Source organism: Bombus fervidus, chromosome 1 (genome assembly GCF_041682495.2).
Source record: "Bombus fervidus isolate BK054 chromosome 1, iyBomFerv1, whole genome shotgun sequence".
Lineage (NCBI taxonomy): Eukaryota > Metazoa > Arthropoda > Insecta > Hymenoptera > Apidae > Bombus > Bombus fervidus.
The window spans coordinates 7,987,301-8,015,124 of record NC_091517.1 but is presented as its reverse complement, the minus strand read 5'-3'; the positions used below and the strand labels follow the sequence as shown (position 1 = coordinate 8,015,124).

General features: G+C 35.9%; 1 protein-coding gene and 1 long non-coding RNA gene across 5 annotated transcripts in view; one reads left to right on the top strand and one right to left on the bottom strand.

Moving 5' to 3' along the window:
- The window catches only part of Blo (bloated), a 164,938-nt gene that overhangs the window by 6,149 nt on the left and 130,965 nt on the right, over window positions 1–27,824 (top strand). For 2 of the 3 annotated variants that reach the window (XR_011800001.1, XM_072004829.1), the window contains exon 2: window positions 4,939–5,331. Coding sequence is in view for 2 of the 3 variants with exons in the window: in XM_072004829.1 (XP_071860930.1) it covers window positions 5,169–5,331 (163 nt within the window). In the remaining variant the exon portion in view is untranslated. Of the gene's footprint in view, window positions 1–4,921; window positions 5,332–27,824 lie in introns of those variants that run through there. The other variant, XM_072004834.1, reaches the window with a different exon arrangement.
- Window positions 1–27,824, bottom strand: part of LOC139988361 (uncharacterized) — a 111,282-nt gene that overhangs the window by 29,181 nt on the left and 54,277 nt on the right. The gene's annotated exons all lie outside the window — the stretch shown is intronic.

Here is a 27,824-nt window from a genome sequence, read left to right as displayed (position 1 = left end):
TGTTTTTGACGTTTTCCGGATCACTTAGGAATTATTCCTGTTGAATTAAAAATTATCAATGAGTGGAAAAAGTGGAAATCAGTTGAAAAATAGAATAACATAGAAAATAAGTTATGATATCGATAGCTGGCTGATGCGATTTTTTCAATGTTTACAATCTTTTCAAGGTCTTCCATTCGGTCTTTAAAGTACGTGGAACAAAACAAGAAAGAAAAAAATCAGCTAGTAGCTATTTAAAATAAAATACGAATTCAGTGTGGCAGTCGCATTATTTCAAATCTCATTGCGAGACGTTTCGATCTATTTAACTCAAGCTGCTTATATCTCTTCCCCTAAGCGTTTCTTGTTTCCATTTAGAATATTCGCAATATCTCATTAACACGTAGCCGAAATAAAGATTCATCACCATCACAATACGACAACGTCAAAGGACAGTAAAATCCCAGCCAAAGCTGACGTTCGCTCGCGCGTCATTCTCACCTCGAGAAAATACGTGTCTCGCTGTTTCTCGCTAGAACCGCACTTTTTATCGCTTCCACCGGTGACATCATCGCATACCGCGTCACCTCCCAGAAAAAATCATACCCCAAAAAGTAAATTTCGTACGAGTCGCGACGAGTTTAGAAAAGAAAAAGTGTAACTCCGACTGACATCAGGACGCTCGCCAAATTTGTCCAGCTTCTTTGCAACTCTTTACACTTTCGATCATGTTTATACTACTCGCACACATGCGAAAAGCCTGGATCTAAACGATCAAGAGAACAAAGAAAATAGAAACGATAAAGGTTGACGTTTGTCTGACACGAAGTTGCAAATCGGTCGTGTTTGACTTCAAAAAATAAAGGAACAGATTGAAAAGAAAAGAGATGACTAAACGTCTGAATTTTATGGTGACGAGGACAACGCTCTTCTGTCGCTCTTATAGGACCGCCCTCGCGAGGATTTCTTCGCCAAATATGGTGGCTGTGGCTTAGTATCTTAATCCAATGATCACACTGTCATGCGAATTGTGTCGTTCGAAGTCGGCGTCCCTTCCGCAACAAGCCTAATAAAGTCGTCGGGTCCAACCTTTAGTTACGAACGCTCGAACCACGAACGCGTCGCGATTAGATGGCCTTGGGAGATGAAGCGTGGACGAGGTCACCCTTGCAAGCTCGAAAGGCGACCGAGATCCCGCGCGGATACGCGTGAACGTACGCTGAATCTGAAATCGCGGGGGCCCGCGTCGTTACCTTTAGAAAGTGAAGGTGATTCCGTAAAAGGAATTGATCGACTGCGATGCGATAGTGTGTTTTACTACTCGATAATTGGTGATTGATCGTTGATAGTAATTTCATTTTTTCAAGAAGAAGTGGTTATATGAAACAATTTTTTCACTTGACAGTATTTCATCTTTTATTCATTTGGAAATGCTTCTTCCTTTCTTGTGTAATGGATCTCTTTGTCTCCGATTTATTTCTTGCGTTTGTATTAAGCGGAAAAGACGAATTTACTTGTCAGCGGAATTATCACGTATTAGTACCATTAGCATTAGTTTTCTCGAGAGCGTTTTACAATTTCACAGAGAATTCGTTTAACAATTCATTTGTCCTTCTCCAGAATTCTGTATAAATTATAGTAGAGAATTATATTTATAAAGATTGAGATTTATCGATTCGTTTCTCATGATTCTCATGATCCGAAGGGAATTTGTTTATTACAAACGATCCATGTACTTTGTTACGATAAATATGTAGAAAAATCAATTCATTTCTAGAACTTACGTCGACGTGTCTTTTCTATTCTTGAATTTTTATATTTCATTACTATACTGATTATTTTTTATTAGCCATCTAAACCATTATAACGGTTCAAGAAGATTAAGTAGTATGGGACGGTTGCGGTCAGACATCACTAGTATTTTTGGAAGCGTTCTCATACGTTCTTTGTTCAGCTAAGTAAGGTGTTCCCGTCATTTTATAGGCAAACACTTAACATATAATCGTGGATTCGTGGAATTTTAAATAGCGACCACTGACTTTCGATTCTTCAGAAATTGCTGAAGATATTAGATTTAATTTAAACAGAGAAAATTCACAGGATTTTCAGAAACGTATTTTTTTCTGCATATAGATATTCTCTTCCCCATTAAATAAATTTTAATATAATTTACCTGATATTTCCACATAAAAAATATTAAAATAAAATATAAATAAAATATAAATCTAATATAAAAACGTGTTTTCTTATTATCTCATACATTTTACTTACATTTTCATTCTCTACCGTGCGAATAATTTTGTATATAAACGAATCGTATATTATCTTCATTTTTGTAGTATCTTTCATAGTTATTTTAAACTGATATAGAATATTGTACGATCATTTGAAAATTCCAATATAAAAATTCGTAAAGTTAAAACCATCTTCCAATTTCAATCACACGAGCTATTCATCTAACGAAGCAGATATAACCGTAAAGATAGTTTTTCTAAAAAGCCATAATTGTTCTTAATAATATTTCTCTATACCGTTCTATACACCGAAGTTTCATAAAACTATTTCTTTTCATGCCAAAGAAAATGCAAAATTCCTTTCGCTGGACGTTCAAAGTCGTTTCGTTTTTCCTTTTACGATGATACTTGAAAGATTGAAGTAGCGTAGTGAAAACTGGATCATCCAACAAAGTACGTACTAAAGGGTACGTTTCGATTACACGATCGATAAGAAAATATAATAACGTCATGCTCGGAGCCCAAGATTATAGCTTTGCATGACGCTTTGCGAAAGATGGGGTAAAATAAGAAAATACATAGTAGCTTATCCCAGGATCACGAACTCATTGTCATTATTGCGCACCGTCATCGTCATCCTCGCAACTGTCAATAGTCCGTTTGCACGTATCTCGAGTGTCTCATCGGATTGCATGACGACAATGGAGACCATTATCGCTCGTCGCGTTCATCGCGATCATCGCCGATGCACCGGCGCATGCGCCAACGCGAGCAACGCGTTCTCGCCGCGCATTCGTCCGAAAAACAATCTCGTCGTAGGTCGTGTCTGTTACAATTCCAGAAAAATCGATTCAATTGGTGATTAAACAATGGGTTCCATTGGGACAGTACTATTTTATAGTTTTCTAATATATACTTTACTCGTGGACTAATCAGTTGCAAGTGGATACGCGATTTAGATTTTTAAGGATAAAATAAGAAGGATTATCGAAGGATAAAAAAGATTATATGGTAAATATGTTTTATAATAAAAAGAAAAGACATGCTTCATAATCCCTTATTCGTTAAAAGAAAATATTCGTTGTTAAACAATAGTCTTAAAAGGGATTTCATAATTTGTTCGTGGCTTTTGACAATGATATAAAAATATATCGAATGTTAAAACAAAATTGAGAGTAATTCGTACAATACATTTTAAGGGAAAATAACCATATGTTTTAAAAGAAGAAAATTTTGATGCGAGAAACTTTTGTCCTGAAGTTCAAAACTTTATGATTTCATCGGATATTTTCCTGTAACACACTATAATTACAAATACACTCGTAGAAACTATGTAAAGTACGTCGAATATTTTATTTTCAAGAAGTGAAATACTTTGAACAGAAATTGTACATGTTAAGATGTTATAAAATTTAAATTTATTTCTTGTGAAAGCTTGTTGACAGGTCATTAAATTGATAAAAGGTACAATAACTGTTCTTAACAAACCTTTCTTCTAGTTTGCTTCAACCTGGTTCCAAGCAAAAAACACGAAAGATAATCGTTTTCTCCCGAGACAACAAGATACTCCTTTGTCGCCAGTGAACAAGCAATAACTTTATTACCGCTACTCGACATCGATCGCCTCTGCGGAACACCAATTCGACAGTTCTTGCGTCGTACATTTAAATACGTGGTATCGGTGTCCCCGCATCGATCTCCGGGCAAAATGTGAAAGGAAGCCCTAACAATGCGAGCGCAGGCTACTTTTACTTACGACCGCAACCGGCACTATCCTCCGGTTTGCCTCTAAATCGCCGATAGAAGCGATTTCTCTAACCGCAATAAGGACGACCGCAAATAGACCAACACACACGCTCGCGGCTTGCACGGCCGTGCACGCGTGCACGTGAGCTCGCGTTCTCGTGTACATAAAAGAACCCGTGTATACACTACCGCTCAAAAGTATCTGTACATTTGCTTACTTTTGGCAAGATTTTCTTCAAGAAGATGAAATATTTTCCGTTTAATAGATTCTTTATCTTCAGATTTTTTGATGTTTTAATTATAAATCAAATTAATAAGAGCCTTTTATTTCGATTGAACGATTTCCGATGTTGATATGACAAAATATAATATCGCCACGTTTTCTAGTAGTTGATTTGAATTTACAGTCTTGTGATTCCATAAGAAGATAGTAAGCATTGCTTCTAATTGCTAATTCATCGTTAATTTGTTCACTACCGATTACCAGAAATCAATCAGTGTCCCGATACTTGTGGGCGGTAGTATACGTACTGGCTTTACAAGCTTCCCGCCAAAGACACAAAAAGACAGAGAAACGTCCTCGAGACTTCGACAAGAAAAAGAAACGAAAGTATCTTTTTCATGCGCGTGCACGTATAGGATGTTTCACATAACGTCGTACCAACGCCTATCTGTTGATACTACATGAAAAAATAAATTGTGAAAGTAGAATGAAGTTTTCTTTTCCATGATTTAGTTTTCAAAGGATTTTGTTTTTAATTGTTTGAATAATTTGAGACCAATTCTTTCGAAATTAGGTCTCGGACAGCAAAATATCATTCTACGTTTTCCATCTATTTTTCCGTATAGACTCGCATTTCAGCCAACTCTGTTACGTTATGTGTAGCATTCTATATAAGAGACAGAACATAAATCTCAATCGACGAGGTTATCTATCTCGCAGATGTATATTAAGAGCACAGCTTTGCTTGGCTTACAGGTTGGTGATCGGGTCTAAGAGGGAAGGAGAGGGGAGATAGAGAATATAGAAAAGAAAGAAAGGGTGCAAACATTTAGAGGCCGGGGTGTTAAGGCACACTTGGGTGCGGGGGTTGCGAGGTAAGAGAGAAAGAAAGAACAGATACAGAAAGAAAAAGGCAAAAAAAATAAGAGAGAAACTGATTGGTATCCGGCTCTGCGTGTTACGATTGGGATCGAAAAGCCGGGAAGATGCTGGAGGTTCAGCGCTCGGACTTTTTAAGAGATGGAGGAACCTGCGACCCTCCTACCACCGATTTTCTACAACCCGATTCGACCGGGGCTTCCGTCTCCGGATGGAAGCCCACTGAGAAAAGCGTCTCCTTCAATCGAGACGTCCACGTCAAAAGGATCGGTGAGTCCAGGCAATCACACCATATGGAAAGGAATAGCCAGCGAGACGGTAGTGCAGACGCGAGACGAGTTGGTTTAACGTTGCTTGACTTTCGTCGTACATTTTATCCGTCGTTGACAACTAATCCATGAGACGAAGATAAATTTTATGTTCATGTTTGGACAGCTTTTACTTGTTCTTTTCATTTTTCTTATTTTTCTTATCATAGAAATGTATATAGTAAAAAGAAGTGCAGTTTGTTAACGTTAAAAACTAATATTAGATATTCATATACAATATTGGAAACAAAAATGTACATGGCAAAAAGAGAAGTATGATTTGTATTAATACTTTAAGAGGATATTGAGATAAAAGTATTTTCAAGATCGTTGGAGTTACATTAAAATTAGAATTTTTAGTAATTTGGCATTTAGCTTTCTAATAATGCATTTGCGAAATTTCAAATTTTCATTGCACGTACTTGCCATCTATTAAATTTTACTGGAATTTATCATTTTCTAAAAATAGTTAGCCACGAATTAGAAAAGATCAAGGCAGAAATTGAGTATAACACTTAATTCGCACAGATGACCTCGAGAAGGAGAAAATGCGAGATTACGAGAACGATTGCAACGAGGACACGTGATGTTGCGTTTCAGACAAAATACAACCAGGTCCTAGAGCGATCTCAGATTATGAAAATTGTTTCTGTCGAGCCGCTAGTTTGCACAGATGATCTCGAGTCCGTCAGGTATTTCTAAGAAACACACGCCTTCGCTAAAATCGTCAGTGTCCTGGAAGGATGTTAGGAATGCAAAACCCGTGTCTGATCAGATTAACTTAGTTCCATCACAAAATACTTTCGTTTTATCAGATCGAGCGTATGGCATGCTACAGTTCAGACATTTTTGTTTCTAAAATATTTTACCTGATTTAACATTGGACGACTTTATTAAAAATTCCAAGAATAATAACACATTACAATTTACTATATTTAAGTACACAAATTTATTAGAAGATATATTAATTTCTTCGAATAAAATTGTCGATCAATTACATTAAACGATATTAGATACTATTTTGCCATGGTGAGTTAGACAGATTACATATTAAAGGTAGCAAAAACGATGAGGACGTTAGACGAAGATTATACGAGCTGTTATTACTTTGCCGTATTTAATTATACAAATTTATGAAAAATTTCGAGTTATATGAAATTATGAAATAAAAGATTATATACATCGCGATAATTAATATTATTGGCTTGGTACACGAAGATTATAATTAATATGACGAATAAGTGGAAGTAAGAGGACGAAACCACCTGTCACGACGCGAAAGCGGAAAGTCAAGCAGCGCGGCACCGGCTCAAAACGTGTTTCGCCTAACTTATACCTAACTGTTCCAAGCTCGAGCTCTCTCGATATCGATGTATAACACATTTAATCAAGAGCCTGGCCGCTGACTAACGGCACGAATAATCGTTACGCTCTGCGATCGATCGCCGATCGATCCTCCTTGTGTGTGTAATCATTAATAATGTATCAGTAATGCCATTAATCGTGGTCTCTTAATAAATCCGCTGATCTCGTAACAATAACTATTTTTTCTTTATTTATTTATTTTTTTTTCACAAATGTTTAAAGAGTACATCTCGAGACGATTGCAATTTTGAGCCCTTAAGACATACTCTATACAATAAAATTCTGTTAATAATCGATAAATATTGATTATATCAAAGACAACTTTATTTAATTGGATCTAAAATTAATTATTTGTCTCGTGCTCTTTATCTTTTTTACTTTATTTTTTCATATAATATGTGGGCTCGTAATATGGTATTGGTGTGTGCGCGCTGGACTCAACCATTCCTCTGTTGCCATCAGCTTAATAATTAATTACATTAATGATCTCTCTGCCCCTTTTTCTCATTCCCCGCTCGAACGTGTCGCGTGGATCGGCGCGCGTGTGCACTCGTGACCGATTCTCGCGCGTTCAGCCAGCAAGTTGTGCGTTGTAATACAGGATGTGTATGTATATGTGCGTATGTGTTTATGTGTGCGTATATGCCGCCGTAATTGCGGCGGTCTGCTTGCCGTATCATCATCTAACGCACGTGTTAAGCATGTCGGACTAACGAGGGAACACAGGTAACCCGGATAATTCAGCCACCTCTGAAACTTCGTTCATTCGCAGACCGGAATAATTTGTGTGAAATCTACGATAGTATTATATTCATTGATCGAATAAATAAATTTTGTTTCTCTGCATCGATTGGAAATTTCACAGAACTTTTATATTCGATTGTTTAAAATTTCGAGAAAATCAATTCCAATTCTTCGCGATTGTACTTTACCCTGAATTTAATATTTTATTCGATATTTTTTATCTTGTACTAAAAAATTTAATTCATAAATTATGAATAGCTTTCGGGTATAGATCATTTGGAATAAAGTGTCGATTATGATTCAAACCATAAACTGTTAATACCAAGAAAAATGTGAAAATAATCGAAAGTTTATTTGCAAAGTGATAATGTTTCAGAATTTGTTTTACTGTGTTCCTTTGTGCGCTACGATTTGAAAACAGCTAGGCGAAGATTAACGCGATGTTAAATTCGTTTTTACAATTTCAGCAGAGGTTGCTGCTGCAATGCAAGGCTTGTAAATTATGAACGTTCGTCGCGTGGGAATGTGAAAACTTCGAAGAAATTTGCAGATTACAGAGAGAACATTACATTATGCTTTTATTAAAATCCCCTGTTTTTTCAAGGATATTTCTTAATTTGCAACTTTCTTTCATAATAACAACGCATCCGCTATAGACAAAAATATTCTCAATGAATAATTATCATTTTTCTCCAGCCTATTAGAATATGTAATACGGATATACATAAATACATATATTATTAATGCGTTTATTAAAAAAAAATAAATCTTAATTTCGTACTTTCATAAAATATATTCAAGTATCGATACATCTTAAAAAATATGGAATTCTCCAAAAAATGTTAAATAGGAAAATTTTGAAATCCTATATTTCCAAGAATTCCAAATATCAGAAAAATTTCACATTCTACACATTCCCCATGCGTGTCTAAATACCTCCATAAGCAACTACAATGTTAAGCGAAGTTCTTTCTACATATTGTTTTCGAATCATTCGGTAGAGAAAAAAGTCAATACTCTCTTATGGCAAACGGTATCAGGTTAGCCAAAGTGCGCACAACTCTCATTTCTTCCTTCGATTCAAATCACATACGTATCGTGTATTCTACTTGCGATTTACAAAGCAACCTTCGATCAATCGCTTAGAAGAGAGATCGATCGGTTAGTCGAGCCTAAGTACAGGAGCATCACCGATGAAGGAAGTTGGCGACTCTGGTAGTCAGTGATACACTGATACAATAATATCCTGCGAATACCGGCGTTGGAAAATTAATGGCCACTAAACAGAGCTAACTACCTTAAGGTCCGGCCGGCGTTCGTATTATTTTATAGTTGGCATCCGCTGGGTTTACGACCGTCAGCGCCGGTGTGCCGGTCGTCGATTGTAGTTGCTCCGTTGCTGGAGGCGGAGGTAGTTATAGAACAGCCAGAGACAAGAGAATAAGCCGTTGATCGTGGTGCAAATAACCAACGTGTTCCTACACTTAGGCTTCTTCGATCGAATTGGCTAATAACGTGGCAAGAACGGTTTTCAAACGTGTTCCAAATGAAATACGTGTAAAGTGGCTACATGTAATTAGGTAATTTTAAAGTATAATTAGATAAATTTAAGAAGGAAAATTCTGAATAATTACAAGTCATAGAATCGTTTTAGACGGAAACAAAATCATAGAGAAATGCCAGGGGTACTTCAACGAAGAATACAGAGAATTTTTGGGAATAAAAGAGCATGAAAACAATACGAGTAGGGATTCTGATTATCAAATCGATGCTAAATGGGACACACTGGTATTATTTTAAAGCAAATTCTAATTTGTTCTTACAAAATTATAACGATCCGAAGTATCTAAATTAGTTTGTCTTAAAATCGTAATTTTGAAGTTATGCGTGTCAGTGCTGCAATAGGCGAACGATATGATATTACGAAGAAGATTGAGAGACTTTGGTTCTGCTGAAAGCTTGCGATAGATGAGTAATTGAAAACACAAATAAATATTGAATTATTCGTAACGAAAACTTTGTACTTCCGTATGAATAATTCCGATCTAGGGAATCTGTGTAAGGACTTTTGTTATCGATCAATGCGGGGCAGGCTATTCTTTTCATCATTGTTGGGATCGTCAAGGTCGGGTGTCAACATCGCAAACAAGTGGTCAACGAACCTATCTCCCATTCACTTTTTACTCGCGACTCTCCGTGATTTTGTTCGCGATGTTTGTTTCCTCGACTTACAACGAATATCTAACGAAGTAAAGGAAATAAAAGACGAAGAAAAAAAGGAGGTGAACAGACTTTATTCTTCTATAGAAAATTGTTATTGAAACTGAGATAATTGTGACAATCGAGATAATCAGGATAGATTTGATATAATTAAATTTGATAATACGTCATGACGTGCCTGACTCTTAACGACACTTCTGGTTAAATGGCGTTGGCAAGTTTAAATTGCTCGCCGCTACGCAGGTTAAATTGCTCCTTTGAATGTTACGAGCCGAGACTAACTTAGGCAAATTGGATATCGTGCCCTGTTCGCACCGACATAGCGATCGCTTCGCGTCTCTCGAGGCTTAACGACCTCGTTTCTTCGTTGTTTGTCGCTTATCGTTATGGATTTCAGTGTTAATTCCTGTGCTCATTGTATCATAGCATACAAGGAATTTAATCTTCCTTGACTCTTACATGTTTTCTTACTTCTCAAGAGCGTGGGGACATTCTTCCTTTTTTGTATCGTTGATTTATATTTTCTGCGGGGTAAATTCAAAGTCAAAAGAATATTTACCATCGAACTTTACTCTTTGTAACGTCATGTGACATAGAAGCGATATACCTGTGTGGGAAAGAATGAAATCTCGTATTACTGTTTTAGTTGCAGGTGCCTATATGAGTATTTTAGAGGGACTTTTGTACATTATATTTCATTGCTCCGGTCAAATATTTCAACATTATGGTGGTTTGTTTAATTATTATACAGATAGCAAGTAGTCTATTTATTGGAAATGTTGGTTTCTCATTTTCAAATCACAGTAGGAAATTGTAATCAATTACTAGTAAACAACATTCTGATTATAGAGAGTTTGAAGCTTTTCCTCCTATATATTAATCGTATCTATGATACAGCATCTTTCTTAAAGTATTTTATATTACTGAAATTACTTAAATATTAAATCTTACCAGCTTCCCGCTTCCGCTTGATTTGATAAAAATTACAGATTCACTGCAACGTTTATAGATTATTCGTATGTTGAATTTAAAATTATTTTCTGATATTAATGTGTAGAAAAAGAGATGAAAATTGTAAATTCACGGGACGACAGGTTTTTTCTTAGAATACTGCATTTATCGCGAGTAGCTACATTGCGGTGTGAGAGAAAATTGTTATGCAGGGACATGCATCGGTTCGTCTGTCCTCCATGTCCGACTTCTTCCTCTTTGTGAATGAACAAAACGCGGAGAATTTCAACTCTCGGTGCTGAGCGGCGAAAGTTACGAGGAGGACGATGTTGGACTTTATCAGATTGGAATCTAAATGCCACGAATCTAATTGTGAGTCGACCCATGGAGGACGATTTCGAAGTTCGCCGCATTAACCAGACGTGGGTCGTGGAGATAGTCTCGTGGAAGCGTTTCGAACATTTCTAGTTCTATAGAATTCTTATGATTCTTGTGATTCTTTCATCTCTTTATAACGTCGTGTAACTTAGAAATTACGTATTCATGTACCTATTTGCACGTATAGCATCTCCTTTCAGTTGCTTGTCACTTCACTACTGTGTTTCGATTGTCAAAACTTTCTTGCATGATAATTATAAATGGATTATAGACTGCTTTCTTACATCTTATAATTTTTCAGCATTCAGAATTTAGAATTTAGAATTTTTTAATTTTTAGAACTAAATATTTTGTATGATTACAAATGAAATAATTACAATGAAATAATGATTCTGTGTATATAATAACTATTTTTCATTTGGACGAAGTACAGAATTGTTCTGAATTCTTTAATTCCTTTGATAAAAATAAGTTTTCTGAAGTTCTCGATTCCTTTTGATATAAACTAAACTTTCACCTTATACGGTGTTTTCCTAAAAAAAACTAATTACTTGTAAACTTTGGACATTGTTAGTATCGACGATTTGAAGTCCATTTAAGAGTACGAATCTTTGGTTAATGATGTTAATGGACTCCAATTAATGTAATTAAAGAAAAGAGTTAGTTGCCCTTCCGTAGGTGTATTTTTCCTTAGTTATAATCTCCTAATATAGTAAATTGTACCAATTAAATATCTTATGAAACATGTAGTTAGAAAATACATGTATGAAAAGAAAGATTAATTCTTTCCTCAATTCATTACTATTTTGAACGTTTAACTGCCTCTAATTGACACAAAAATAGAAGCAGGTTAAAGCAAGAGGCGTGCAACTCGTAAAATCCAAATGTAAAAGAAATTTCATACAGCAATTAATTCATGCTATCTATTTCAATATGCATGCATCTATTTCAAATATTTGTTTTAAGTTCCGCTACCAGCGCAGTCATCTTTAAACTACGCCGATTTCAATACCCGTCTCATTAAATTACGATATGACATAGAATAAACACATAGCTTCCTAATAAATAGTAGTTTATAGACAATTCTTGCAAACATGTCCGTTCCTCTGCTATCAAACGTATAAATCAAATCTAATTACATGAATTATTTCTGCCCCGACGGGTTCAAATAAATAGGCTTCTGCTATACTCGTCTTTCTACCAACGATCATATACAATCTTCTAAAAACACCATCCCCAGTAAAATTTTCTGAAACATCCGCGAAATAAAGTAAAAAGAGATCAAAATACTAAAATCCACTGATCAAACTACTGATTTCCTCTCATAATTTACTTCCGGCATAAAATTCCTCTTGTAAGGCAGAAAATTTACTCCAACGTACTCAAGATAAGATTAAAAAAAAGAATACTCTAAAATCCACTTATCAAGCCACTGATTTCCTCTTACAATTCACTTCCGGAATAAAATTTCTTTTGTAAGGTAAAAGGGATAAAAAGCGTTGGCGCGTCTTTACGCCGCAGGTTGGTAAAAAGTCTGAGCGCCGACCGATGCATTAGCGGCTACACCGTATTTCTTATTATCCCGCCGCGAGTTGTACTCTCTTTCTCTCTCTCTCTCTTTTTCTTTCTTTCTCTCCCTTTCTCCGTCCCTTTCTTCGCGTCTCGCAGTCTCCTCCGGCGTTGTCAATGCGGGCGGTCCTAAGAAGTCAGCCTAGTTGGCTGGTGCAACATTGCGTTCCTGCATGCACCTCGTCGAAGCTTGTTAAGAGGCCCTTGTGTCGTTCGCATTATCCCCGGACTGCCAGCGCGGCAGCGTTTCCTGATCGTCGCGTGCTCGAAACCGCCTTAAACTCGACACTGCAGGACTGTGCGTGCGTAACGGGGTGTAATACGGCTGGGGACCGTGCCAGCATCTTCGTTACTTTCCTAATGAACGTTGAAAGAGTGGTATTTCGATTCGATACGGCATTTTTTTGCTAGTTGAATGATTGGTATGTACGGTTCATCCTTGAGCAACATGGTCTTCAACAAAGTGCTTCCAGTTATATGCCGAATTTCTTCTTGAAAAACTTCTGGTTGTACTTATTTTGGATCAGTTTTATCAGATCGTTGTACTAGTACTGCGTTAAGAAAGAGGCAGGATAACATGTCTTTCTTATAGCAGTAACTAGATATGTTCTAGAATGGATATGTTTGTTGCTACTAAGATGCTATAGCAGCATTCTATACGTATTCTCAATCAGAAAATTTGCAGTGGTAGATCGTCCATTTTTATTTAACGAGGAACTGTTATAAATTTTCCATTCTTTTTACCTCAGTTTATTATAAAAACACAATAATAATACATATACATATACATCATAAGGCTTCATGATGTTTTATATAAGTACTTAAATTGCGATTAAATAGAGCTTCATTTAAATAGTTTAATTCGGAAAATGAAAGTTACGATAATTTTTATATACATCAAAAATCAAGAATTGTATATTCTATTATAACTATTAGAGAAAATTAAATAAAAGTATCGAATCGATTTTACGATAAACGTAAAACTTGTAAAGAAAGAAATTTAATAGACAGATTTCTAATTCACAGAAAGTTGTTTGTACACTAATTTTCTGAAGTTACTAAGAAATCTCGTTTGGTTTGTACGCTTTAATAAAGGATAAAAAGGGTTTGCGATGCGGAAGAGTTATTTAACATAGTTGAGGGTATACTATCGTGTGTTACGTTGTGAGTGACAGGGATTAAATAATGAAAGGCGATCGTGGAATCGCGTGACACGGAAGAAACGGGCGAAGAGATACAGACATTGATGCACAGACAGTGAAGGACTAGATGACTCTTCGAGTAACGCAACTCAATTAGTTTCGTGACGACACAGATAGGTTTACATAATTTTTCTATTTTTAAAAGGCGAGTAATTCTCTTCTAACAAATGCGTATCTTCTAATAAATCGCGTTTTACTCTTTCTGTTAATCTCGTCGAGCCATGCTATTGTCACATCGCGATTTTTATATTGCACAACTTTTTGTGACAAGTCTAAACAAACTACACGATGGCTATAAAGAATATTTGTACGGAATTGTATTTATTGTAGCATTTACATAATAATGACTTATTAAATTTCGCGTCACTTAGTAACTCTTTCTTCATATGACAGACAATTGAGACTCTGAAAGTAAAATGTAAGCAGCCGTTAAAAAATGCTTCATCGGAATATAAAGGAATGTAAAATTGTGACCCGGAAAGCGAAAAAGGACTCACTGTTCGAAAACAAATTTTTGAAAAGCAGTTGTTTTAAGATTTATGCCACTTTGTTTCCCTCTTCTTCCTTTGTGTATTGTATATTGTATTATCGTGATATTTTAATTACTCTTTATTAATATAAATATTAATACCTTTTAGAATGAATTTAGAAAAAGAATTGCATATCTGTCTTACGTTATAATTCGATTTATATCTCGATTTTTCAAACACGGGGTACCATCTTTCATCCCAAATAATTTTTGTATATAATATGTTTTGTAATCGCCGTAAATTTTTTATAAATATGAAAATCTCCCGCGGCTGGAGGATTAATTATATAAGCTTTCGTGTTGAAAACTTTCTCAACGTTGCGCGCAGCCGCACTTATCGTTCTAACGACGCTAGTTAATCAGCGGAATGGAGGAAGAGTTTATGCGTGTGAAGCAACGCGTACGTAGGGCGTACGTGGGAAATTGTAAGGTGATAGCTCGCACGTTACTTTATTTCGGCTCGGTGAAACATATCACCCAAGACGTGCTTTCTCCATTCGATCGTAATATAAATATTGCCAGGATTGCCGACTATGCACGATGGACTTTTCTATTCTGGTTGGCCATCGCCATTATCGGTAAAGTCAAGCGTGATGCCGCGTTTTCATGAAGCTCTGTTCGAGTAGATGAGCGTGAAGAATACACGAGGAAGTGCTATTACGTCGTTTGAGAGATATCGTTGGTCGAATGATCGCGTGTCGAATGGATCGGTGGCTATTTCTTGCTCGACCAACGCTCCACCGGATTTTCCAAAGAAAAGAACCTCAAACCTGGTCATATTGATTTTAAAGCTGTCATATCTTGACCTTTACGTATTTGGTTCTGCTATAAATTTCATTTTATTCACGATAGAGCTGAATTTGAAAACGATCGAGAAAAGCTGTACAGAAGATTCGAGAAATTCACGTTCAGTGATAACTGAATTGCAGATTTGTATACATTTATGCAAAAATTGAACAATGTAAAAATTCACAGAATTCATATAATATACAAAAATATATAAAACATTTGAAATAAGTCATTTCTTAGAAGTTTTAATAAATAAAACGAATCCACGGTTCAATGATAACTGAAACCTTCTCCGAAGAAGGAAATTTGCCTTGATAGACAAATATTTATAAATCATTCCAATTATTTACTAAATACTAGTTTACGTAGTGTTACGTAGTGTTCGATTTAGCGTAGCAATTCTTCCATAGGAAAAGTATTTTTGTTATTGATCACCGAGCTATTAATCACCGATCTAATACTTTACATAACAAATGTTTCAATTTATACTTAGAACTACTACTGAAATTAAGATTGGAGTTTCTGCGAGTAATAATCTTGTAGCGAAGTAACAAGAAAGTGAGGAATACAAATGGCCACCGTTTATTCGATCTCCGGTCTTCCGCGTTGTCGATCAACCTTATCGTCTCATTCAGTTCAGAAGTACTTCCTTATGCCTTCTTCACACTTATCATTTCGCTGGATCGCTTCATAAAATCGAACATCGCACAATCTTGTAGCATTTCCCATAATTCTCAAAATTACAAAGCACGCATGTGTCTATAGTTTTTTGCAATACCTAAACCTTTATTTATCGCAAGTATGTATAAAATTTCCTTTAAAACATACAACGTAACCAAGCAATTACTATTGCTACAAATCGGCTAAAGTGTCTGGGTATTTATGAGTAATCATCTATACTTAGATATTACCTACAGCTGTGTTGGTTACGTCGCATATGTTTTAGAGGAAATTTTACATATAGTTAAGATAAATGGAGGTTTTAGTAGCATTTATGTACTCATAAATGTTATTAAAATGTATGTAATAATAAATATATTAATGGCAAATTGATGGCTAAAAACGATACTTGTTACTCCCTTATAGAATTAACACGAATTAAAAATTTTAATTGATTAGATGATGTTACTACGATAGTACTACACTGAAATTATAAATATTAGTAAACATATTAATTAGAAATATTCTTGTATTTGACCATGTTTAGTTAGAAACTAATCTATGTACACGCGTTCTCGACAAATTTCAAATTTAATTTCCCCGTAAGCGATACGTCGTATGAAAAAATCTTGTTCTACGCTTTAGATTTATTTTTCCATGCAGAATCACCCTGTAATATAATTATACCACCATTCATGCAAAACTCTGTATAAAACTATCGAACCACTCTACCAAGTACCGTCATTTTCCCTCAACTTTATCTTTAGTTTCCTCGCCGTGTAACTTCGTCCTATCTGTCGGTAACATTTTCCCTTCTATTGGCCACCCTGTTCTCTAGCTGATCCGCTTAGATCGGCATCCTTGGTTGCGTGCTAAGGGGTCTTAAGGTACACTACGATCAGCTGAAACGAGGAAGTGGCGAGTATCCAATGGACCGGTATCGTTCGAACGAAGAACGTGGAGGTCGCGCGCGAGCATCACTTTACCGTGCTCGTTCGAAGAATCACCGTGTAAGAGAAAAGGATAGAATCGGCTGGTTGATGCTGGCGTGAGCTGAACGTAGAAGGGTAAAGGAAAGGGATAAGAAGGCCGTGTAAATGAGACGAATTATGAGAACAGGATTAGCGATATCATCGATGGTACCTCGTATAAGGGCGAATACACAATAAATTACAGACACACTTGTCCATCGATTTACACGATGCTTTTTGTGCTCAGTACATAAATAATCTCTTCGTTTACATGTCACTTTTTATACACTGTCTTGGTTTTACTGAGAATATATTCAGATCAGAAAATATATTCTACGATATTTATAGCACTTATCATATATCGCTATGCGAACAATTTATTATTCGGCCTCACTAATAACATCGTGTTTGGTTGACCTGTAGTGATGTTACGTATTAAGCTGTACATAATTCACAAGTGTTTACACAAATAACGAAGATAATAACTTTGATTAAGTTAATTAAGAATGTGCGTTCTTTGGATCACTTTTAACTGGTGGGAAATAAGACACAAGCGTTGATACGTGTGATTTCTCGTTTCTTTTTATGCTAAATATTTTCTTCAAACGTGCAAACTCCTTTTGTCTACTTGGATTTTTGTGAACTTTAATATTTTTCTGTCTTTTTTGTTTAAAAATGTGAAATTAGTATTTCCATACTATATTAGTTTTTCTCCTAAATATTAAAAGATTTCATTTACGTAATTTTCATCTGCATAAAAAAAGTCACAGCGTATTCTATGAAAATCAAAGACCCAATATGTGTATATAATTGTTCTCGATTATTTTACTCCAGGAATTTGTAAACGATTTTGTTCCGTTGTATCAGCAAGATTTAAGCAAGATAAAGCTCGACGCAATTTACAGAATTTTATTGGAAGAACCCGTTTCGCGAAACAGACAGCTGGACCACTCTCATAAAAGTATCGAGTCTCGTTCGTACAAATACCGGTGATCCGGTCCCTATGCGCCCCGGTGGCTTTTCATTCGGATCACATTTCGAAGTTGCGTTACCAGTCAATTTATCACCGGTCGACCGCTGTCCATGCTCTCGTTACGATTTATCGCGAATGCATTGTATTTATAGTAACGAAAGCGCGCGAATCAAGCTAAGATTTATGGTTACATAATAGCTATTTCGGCGATGATTTATCTGGAATAAATTGGGTTACCGATCGAACGTTTCATCAGTATACACATATTTTTCTTGAGATGTCGTCCAGGGTTTTTTTACATAAAAATGGAAACCGTATATTTTTATCGAAACGGATTTTTAATCAGTACTTCGACATGTTACAATTTAAGACTTTGTAAGGATGGAAGTCGTCTCTAATAAAAATTATATTCTCATTTTAATCCAAAAAATTGTTGCGTTTCAATAAGTAACATTCATAAGATGGAAAAATATCTAATAGCTGCTGTTTTTCAAGCACGTTTCTTTAGATCCAAACGATAAAAATATCGGCTGATTTTCCATCTCTCGCTACCATTTTATGAAAATTGTAGACTCAATGGTAAATCAATGTAGAATCTCTTTCCACAGTACGTCGTCGATTATCTTCATTAAGCAGCCGGGATACAGTGCGTGCAGGAATTCGTTCGTGCGCTATTTCTCGCGTGCCAGGCTTCGCCAACTCAAGACCGCAAGGACGCCGTTTAATCGTGCGAATTTTTATTTTTCAATTGTCGATACGTATCTCGTTCGAGATCTGAAATCGAGTGAACGGAGATAAAAAAATAACGCCATGATTTATGTATTCATTTTCCACGGAGTTCTCATTTTTATCAAAATATCAAGCAGTTTGTCTTACTCGTAAACTCTTCCTATCGATCGATGCGAAATTTTTCTCTCTGATTGATGCTTTTCATGTCCAACTAAAAGCAGTTATACCTGTCAAGTAATATTTTGCACAAATACATTATAAATAATTCTTTCTAATATCGAATAGTGATATAGCGAATATGATGGAACAACTAAACGCTACAAACTTTTCTAACATCTGAATAGAATGGTATCTTGAAAAACAGGAGTTTTAACGAATAGAGAAGAAGTGGTATAATGTACTAATCGCATAATCGCGTTATGCGACAGGAAACAAATCTTTATTGGTGTTAAATGTTAGAAAAATGACGGCAGCTATGGTCAGTAACGGAACGATTTCGACGATGTGGACGATTTGACGCGGCGTAAGAATATCGTTTACGATTGCGCTCGACGCCTTTCGCTGTTGTAACTGAAGATAGCGAGTCTCGGCACGAACGTTCAGGTTTGTTTGAATATGTGTACAGTCGTGCCGCGAAAAAGTCGTAAAATCGTATAAAACAGCTGGAACGCATTCGAAAGGGTGACTTTGAAATTCTCGCACGCGGTATGTCTCTTGATTAAACCAGTAGATATTGCTGTAAAAGTTGCAGAAAATTATCGCCATTGTCACGATACAACGTCTTACTGCAATCTGTTGCATTCCAATCAGTTACTTTAGTGGGACAACTTTATAGGAGTATAAATTGTATTTTATTTTCTTAATTTTACGATTTTTGGGTTCTTATTCTATACTGGAAAGAATCGATTCTGATTACGGTACTATCCTTTCCACGATCGAAATAATTTTGATAATAAAAGAAGTAAAATTTTATAAGCAAATTTTACAACTTACAAATTGTTCGATTATCTCAATCTTATTTACCATAAAATTATTGTGAAAATATTGTAAACTTATAAAAGAGAAGTCTGTAATCTGCGACTTATGGAAACTTTCGACTCGAGTCAAACGATATCACATGTAAATTAATAAAAATATTCCGGGTAGAATTTCTTTGTACAGATCTTCTTCTTCCATCTACTACTTCGATCCAAAGAATAATACTTAAACTCGTTACGTTCAACTCAAAAACATGTATTTGAAGAAGATGCATTTTTGCAACCTTTCAAATTCTCAACTACAATAGAATCTGTACGACCAAACGCAATATAAATCCAACAAGCAACTGCCAAAGAGGGTCTCTGTTGTATTCTTCGAACCCAAAACCACCTACATATTTCGAGAAGACATTACGAACACCGTTAAGCGTAATGAGACTTTCTAGCCGTTTTTGTGCTTGTGTATCCCTATTATAATAAAACGGATAGCTAGGCCCGTCGGTTCGCAATTTATATTCATACTTATCGTAACAGTTATCGATCGAATCTGATCAGAGGGGTTAAATTCATACGTGACTGGGCTCGCGGTAACGATCAGATAACCGGCCGATATTAATTTATGCTCGTGATCGTCCGTAAAATTACCGTTGCTTCGGTTCGCGCGATGATCCGTACCACCATCGGTCGAGCGTTTACAGCGTTTACAGCCCTCGAAGCACTGGGTCAGCACCGCTGCGCGATCTTTGACCCGCCGCGATAACACGCCACTTGCACTTCCGGCAATTCTTCCCCCGCTCCAACCACACAATATCCCCACCACAGTTCCTCGAACGCTCCGTGAATCTCCGAAGCACCTGCTGTCCATACAGTGCCTCGTGCTCGCCTCCAACCTCACTTCACCTCGCACCGCCACGGTGAACCGTCCAAGTCAAATTGCAAGCAGGTTTAATTGAACACAAAAGGTTTCGCGGGATTACCTCACCGACTGCTATATCGATTTTGAAGCGAGAAATCAGCTCGTTAGATGTGGTATGTTATCCGCACATAGCGTATCGAAGCAGTGATTGATCGTATGTTCTTTACTTCTTCTTTACCTCTTGCGCGATAATTTATTGGCTAAATATATTGGCGAATTTGAACGTGTTAAGGGACTTTTGTCGTAGAAATTGTTTCTAGAATTTTAGAAACTTTTGTCATTCTTGAGTGAGATAATAGTAGTATGGATGGTAATTCGTGAAATTTATTTTTCACGGTTTCTTTCGTTATTAGAGTTATGTAGTTAAAGTATAAGCATTGTGATGAAGAACTTATTAGCATTAGTAATTTGTAGCTTTTGAATTGTAAGGCCTTACTGATAATATTTGTGTTAAATATCGTACTATATCCGAGAAGTGTAATAAAATGCTTCGAGCTTCCTGCTGTAATTGTTAGAGTCTTAGAAGAACGTCAAAACGAATATTACGAAAACAATATTTGTCCATTATTTTCTTGGTTCTATTCTTTCTTGCCAACGTTATTGTTTAGTATATATAAATAATCTTCTTTTAAACTTCCAAATTGATTTTCATTTTACCTGGAAATCTTATGTGGTTGTATCATTTGTTGAATACATATGCGATATGCACATATATCGTATATGCAGGATATTCGAAAATATCGAGACCAACATATCCTACGCGTTAATGAGATCACATAAGTAAAAAGAGTTCATGTAAACTCATAAGATTGGACATATCCAAAAATGATTTATCGAAGAGTTATCTAAACTTTCGAACATTTTTATTCATTGTTTTGGCAGTTATAGTAAATGTTCGAAATTTCTTCCTTCTGTAAAAATGCAGACTCGCATTCGTTAAATATTCTTTCGAATATTCCTACTCTCGTAGAAATAGTAGTAAATACATTTTGGATAGATTTCTAAAGCCGATCTTCTATTTCTACTACATCTTCATAAACCAACTGTCTCGCGTGACCCCATAAATAAAAGCTCAGAGAAGTTAGATGTGGTCGGATCGTGTAAACAATAACCGTCGATGAAAATTACTTGCGTCCGTCTGTGGTTCTGTATAACCAGAACAACATATAACTTCTCGATAAACCATTTTTGGACACAACTTCGTCTGAACTCTTTTTACCTACACGATTTCATTAAAACGTAGTATAAGTTTGGTGCTTTCAAGACACCTTTTTGGGCATTCTGTATGATGTAATAAGTTATAAATAAATTGTAGATTTAAGTGAATATATCGTATCTATTATACCGTTCATTTGTCAATCGTGTCACTTGGCTCAGCATTTCTAGTCATTGTTCTCCGACATCGTTACTCGTCGAAAGATAACAGTTCGTGAGAATGTCGGGCTCTTAAAATCTACCTCGTGTAATCTGCTACAAACCCTCGCGGACTATTACCGATCTACGGCTTTATTACTCAGAAATATGTACGCGCTGTCATGCCATCTGGCATTCGTAACTCGTAATTACGCGTGTATTAAATGCACTTTCGGTACTTCTTCGACGATTATAATCCTATCACGCTGAGATCGTATCCTTCTCCTCATGGGACGTTAAGCGTAATTAGATGAATTCCCCTGTTCCCTTTCCACCGCATTCCACGCGGATAGAGAATGGGGAAAATTTATAACGAAAATAAATCACCAATTACCACTTCAATCTCGCGGAACGGCCTTTGTTCGTTATTTATGTGCGGTATGAATTAAACGTAGCCGCAGTCGTGCGAACGTATAGCAGGCGCGAGTATGCTTCGTGATACGATGAAATCCCTCGAAATCGAAAGAAAAACGATTAACGATCGTAATAACGTCCAATTAGTCAGCATTGGCCAGCATCGTTACGCTTCAATCTATGTAGGATCGCTAACAACTCCGTCAGTGATGGAATGCGCACGAAGTTTCAAATTGTTTAGTTATTTTTTTCAATTATCTATTTTGGTAAATTGCGAATGTATATCTTGAAAGAAAGAAAACGTTTTTTAAAATCTTCAAACTCTTTTGTGTTTTTCATGTTACTAGCATATATTATATGGATACGAATTAAGTGTATTTATCGAATCATTAAGGATATAAGTGTACTCCACTTTTTGTAATTTTAGTTTAAAGCACTTGGTTCATACTTATGTTATATGATTTCATCAATATTCTCTACTCTTTGTTTTATAGAGTTAACACACCTGACAAATATGGCTGACAAGTGGCTCGTGTACCATTATTTATTAGCGCTAGTTGATCTTTATTGAAAAATCAGAATGTAAATTGTTCTTCATAGTATTCACTATGTTATGAGTCCCACTTCTGTCTGATACAATGTGTTTTTGTTTAAAAAGTCAGAAAATTTATCAAGAATTCTATTTATTCTCAGTCCAAGTACAATGTATAAACAACTGTATCTATGCCTAAAGAATAATATAATATAGGACATATGTTTGTATGATAACTTACTCATTTGTTTTTCTTACTTCAATGTGCTGAATTAGTCCCTGAAATATGTCGATATGTTTTTGGATACTTTGTGTATAATGATGCAACATATACGAGCCTTTAATTCCGATTTGGAAGTATGTGGTAGTACCAAATTGCATAGCGTTAGTACGAAATTGCAATCTTCCATTGGGTTTTAGGAATACATCGAACGCGTAATTAGTCTCCTGTCTGCGCAATAATCGCTAATGTTACGGCAATTAGATTTGCGTTCGCTTTACGATACGCCGGCATACTAATTAGACTGATGGCACAATGATAGAGGTCACTTAACGAACGTGATTTCGATGCGGAGATTACAGGGTTAGTCGTCTAGGGACTTTGGGTTTGTCACGCGATGTTGTGTGCGTTTACATGCGTCCTTGCGACGCATGCGTACTCACGGAAGGTAATTACAGGTATTACGCGAGTTTTGGATAATTATTTCCGGCTGAATAGTGTGTCAGTGTTTTTTCTCAATGGATAATTACCAGAAAATGATGTTCCGTGCCCTTGTCTAATGACTTTGAAACATTTTTCGATACCGACTTTTTAAAATTTAGGGTCTGTACCAAATTTAATAAAACTTAAAATATGAACTAACGCGTTCTAACATTCACGTTGAAATTTTCTTTGATGATCATTACATACACTTTTGTGTACCAATTTAGGAAACCTTGAATTCTGTAAAAAAATTTACGTAAATCTAAATTAAGAATTAAGTAACGTACTGTTTTTTTAATAATCGCGTCAAGGCTTTATTTAACGATTTCCACAAATTTTCCTGTACTGATTCATCAAGCCTGGAATTTTATAAAAAAGATTTAGTAAAATGAGAAACAAACTAAGGCCTCCTTTTGCACAATGACTCACCAACTAATAATTTGTATTAACAATTAAATAATTTTTTTCAAATAGGATAATCGTATAACTTGTAATTTGAATAATTTCGTTTTATTTATTATCAAATTTCTTCTTAAATAGTTGTTAGTTACTTCGTTCAAAAGTATGCATTGATATTAATAACTTGTAAAATTTCATTAATAATATCAGTTTAACTGTATAAAAGACAGATTATGTTATTATTACTGTGCAATAACCTCACTTAGTTCTTATTTAGTGGCCTTGAAAATTTATCAGAATAATAAACTTCGCATAATGGCGAAGTTTCCAATATATCAAATTTTACGATGTTGATATTCTTTGCATGATCGGAGTATACATATACGGAAACAGAACTCGGTTGAAAAACACATAATCGGGAAAATACTCGGGAATTATAATCGATATTTCTACCACGAAGGCTACCGTGCAGGTTGTAATCATCAAGGCGTGTGATCAACTTTGTAGCACATTAATTCCCGCTTAGCATACGTACGTTGCATGCTAATACGTAGAGACTTGACCTCCCCTTTTTTTCTGGCGCATAACAAATCATAAAAATTGCAGAAAAGAAAGATGACGACCTTTAGTCCTGAGCACTAAATGCTCATGAACATATAGGCACGAATAAAATTTTAAAATATCTGAACATTCGAATAACAAGGATAAATTGAAAAAGGATTCAAATAAGACAAATATTTAGGAAGTCACTAAATTCTATATTCTGTATTCTATGTTACGTAATTAAACTTCAAATAATTATGCAATCAACAAACCACTCAAGTATTTGTACGTTTATGTGGAAAATCAAAAATGCGAAAACACACAGAATGTACTGAAAATATGGAAAGTAATGTATTCGTCATACTATTATTTACAAATTAACTATTTAAGATGCTAGTAACTATTTTTTTTTAGTTACGTTTACGAAAATATAAATACGAATAGAATTTGCATAAAAATGATGAGTCGTACTCTAATGATGAGATCAGAAATATCTCAAATGTTTCAAACGTCTGAAATATCTATGTTCATAATTACATTTCACCAACGATACACAGTCTGATTCCTGAGAATTTCTTTCACTGCGTTATAAAATGTTCTGGAGACACAGGTCTATTTCTCTGGTTTTAAGCCGCGTTTCTAGCGTTATTCGTTCATCACGTTCCACGGTTCTTACATAGCGTGATTATTTAACCTCGATCTGGCTGAACCACTTTTTACGTGAACCGACCGATTCGGAGGGGGCGGAGTGTGCGGCATAGCCACTAGGAATGTTGATTGTTTTCAAGGTTTTTTTAAAGATATCGGTCGCGTTTAATAAGATGTAGAACGTAGAGCGTAAAGGAATTATGGTATCTGTGCTGCTGTTAAATTAATTCCAACTACGTTAGTTTCAACGATCGTCTAAATTGATTTCACTTTTACGAAGTATCGTATTATCGCTACGATTTGTTTTTTGATTGCTTTTAACGAGTCCAGGAACGATATTAAAACTCAGGTATAATGTTTCGCGTGCTACAGGTGCGTACTGGTAGTAATTTCTTTTATTCGCATCTTTTTCTTTTCGTCGTTAAGTAGCTTTAATCCCTGTCACTTTATTCAAGTATATTACCCTGGATTTGATTTCCAATTTAGTTATGTCAATATACGACGCACGAAAAACTTCGAATTATATTCCTAGTTTCTCAGAAGATTTGTAAACTCACAAAGTACGTTACCGATTAAGATGAACAGAAAAGAAATTGGTAAAAGATATAAATATTTTCCACATTTTGCATATATAGTATCGTATACGAAATAACAAAACGCATATTACGACTACAAAACTATTCGATATCAATAACCAGAACTGTTATCACGAGTAATACAACAGATCTACTGGAATGAAATATCGCTAGGAAACATACGAATAGGTCGTTTCTCTCGTTGTACGTTCTTATTAGTGGCGAACGGAGGCAGCCAGTGTGAATAGAGGCTTGTAAAGGATGACAAGAACCGCGTTCAAGTGGATTCGGTGGCCGTTTAACAAAGATTTCTCACGGGAGGCTCGCGGTCCGTGGAAATGATGCGCACAGCATTCTAAAGGTGCGTTTAGACCGAGTGCTCGCTCTTCCTCCACTTTTGTAAAATTTACAAATGAAGATGTAAGAGTAATTTTAAGGATGCTCTTTGCCTCCGTGACAAACGAGCGTTCGTAGATGTTAGACCTAGTATCTGAAAGAATTGGACAGATATTTTTGGATAGTTCTTACACCATTCTTACACCATTCTTGGATGTTCGATATTCGATTCAAAGAATTACCGCCATACGGCAAACGAATGCTCGTGTATGCTTCTACCAAATTTTATTAGAACGTAAACGAGCACTCACGATTGCTTGGCGAATCAAAAATCCGACACCCGAATGGTCTAAAGCTGCATTCACACTATAAATATACGTTGTCAATATTTCAAGGTTTATTTATTGATAAACCGCATTTTCGTCGAGGACCTCGAAATATTGTCAATATTATTGATTATCCTAGGAATGCTCGAAAGATGATCTATAAATACCCTAAGAACGCTGTAAAAATCCTTCGAAGATGCTTATTCCATTGTTGTAAATAGGTTCACGAATAGATTGGTCGGTAACCATTTGCATTAAACGTTCACAACACGAACGTTCTTACTCCAGTTCTATGTTTTTGCTCGTTTGGTCTAAACGCACCTTAACGGTGAAGTGGCACGGCTCCGCTTTAGTAGGCGAACAGAAACGCTGATCCCGAGGCGACCTCGTTCCCGAGGTCCTCGCGGAGATGACCTCATCGAGATGTTGCCCGATCGGGCCCCGTATGATATCTCCGGCTCGCGAAATCTCAACAATCACGTTGTAAATCCGTCAACGACCTCCGCCATCCAGCTATCAGCTCGTTTATCCATCGCATGATCGGACGTTCTTTTAATTATGGGTTAATTTGCGGACCTGTTTATGCACACAATCTACTCGGTACAAGTTGAATCGGCAAGGTACAGTTACGTCCTGCGCACTTCCGTTGAAACGCTATGGTAACGGGTGAGAAGAGGAAGAGGTTCATTAGGTCAAAGTGGTAGAGAGTTGCTGGTTTGATGGCGGTCTATATGTACATCTGCTCAAATACGTACGTTGGGGATACGATTTTCGTACAGTGATTAAACTAGAAATTGTGGGAACAGGTGAACAGGTAACACGCTTCTTTTCATTTTGATATGATACCATCTGGAAATTTGGAGAATTTTCATATATAGTAAGAAAGATTGAATACGAATTCTTCTAAACAAAATTCTGTTATAGTCTGTTCTTCAAAAAATTGCAGTAAATGATTGTCGACACGTAGTTGTGTATTTTTACAGATACACTATGTTATAATATATATTACATATATGTATATAAATATTGTAAATATCAAATATACGACTATACAAGAGGAATATTAAGTTCGGAGGAAGTGAAATTGAAGATATAAGTTTCTTTCGTAGTAGTAAGATACAGTGCGGGTGACACTCTTAATCTTTACGACAGTTGAAATACAAACTTATTGTATTACCCTAAACCAATCTCGCATTTATATTATGTAGATATGAAATTGTTTGCTTGGCATTCAAATGTTAGTATTATCTACAATAAACTCATACTTTATTTAATTTTCAACTATTGCTACACTTTTTTAACTCTGACTGACTGTTCTTCAGAGATTGAAAATTATTTCAAAGTTAAATGCAAGTTTGTAAGAGAAATGTTTGATTATTATGGGTACATAGAGCAGATGTCGTAAAAATAGCTCCCGTTGTTGGTACGTCAATTAACTTGGAGCGTGGAACGCGCATCGGATTATGGTTGTGTGGAAGGTACACGATCATGAAAAGGTCACTAGTGCATGATATTTGTTGAGAGCATCGAATCATTGCTCTTAGCATGCATTTTATGTGAACACGTAATGCGAAGAGAAAGATTAAATCAGACACGGATTATCTTTTGTTTAAATATAAGAACTTTGAAACTTTGCTCGTTTTGTTATATCGT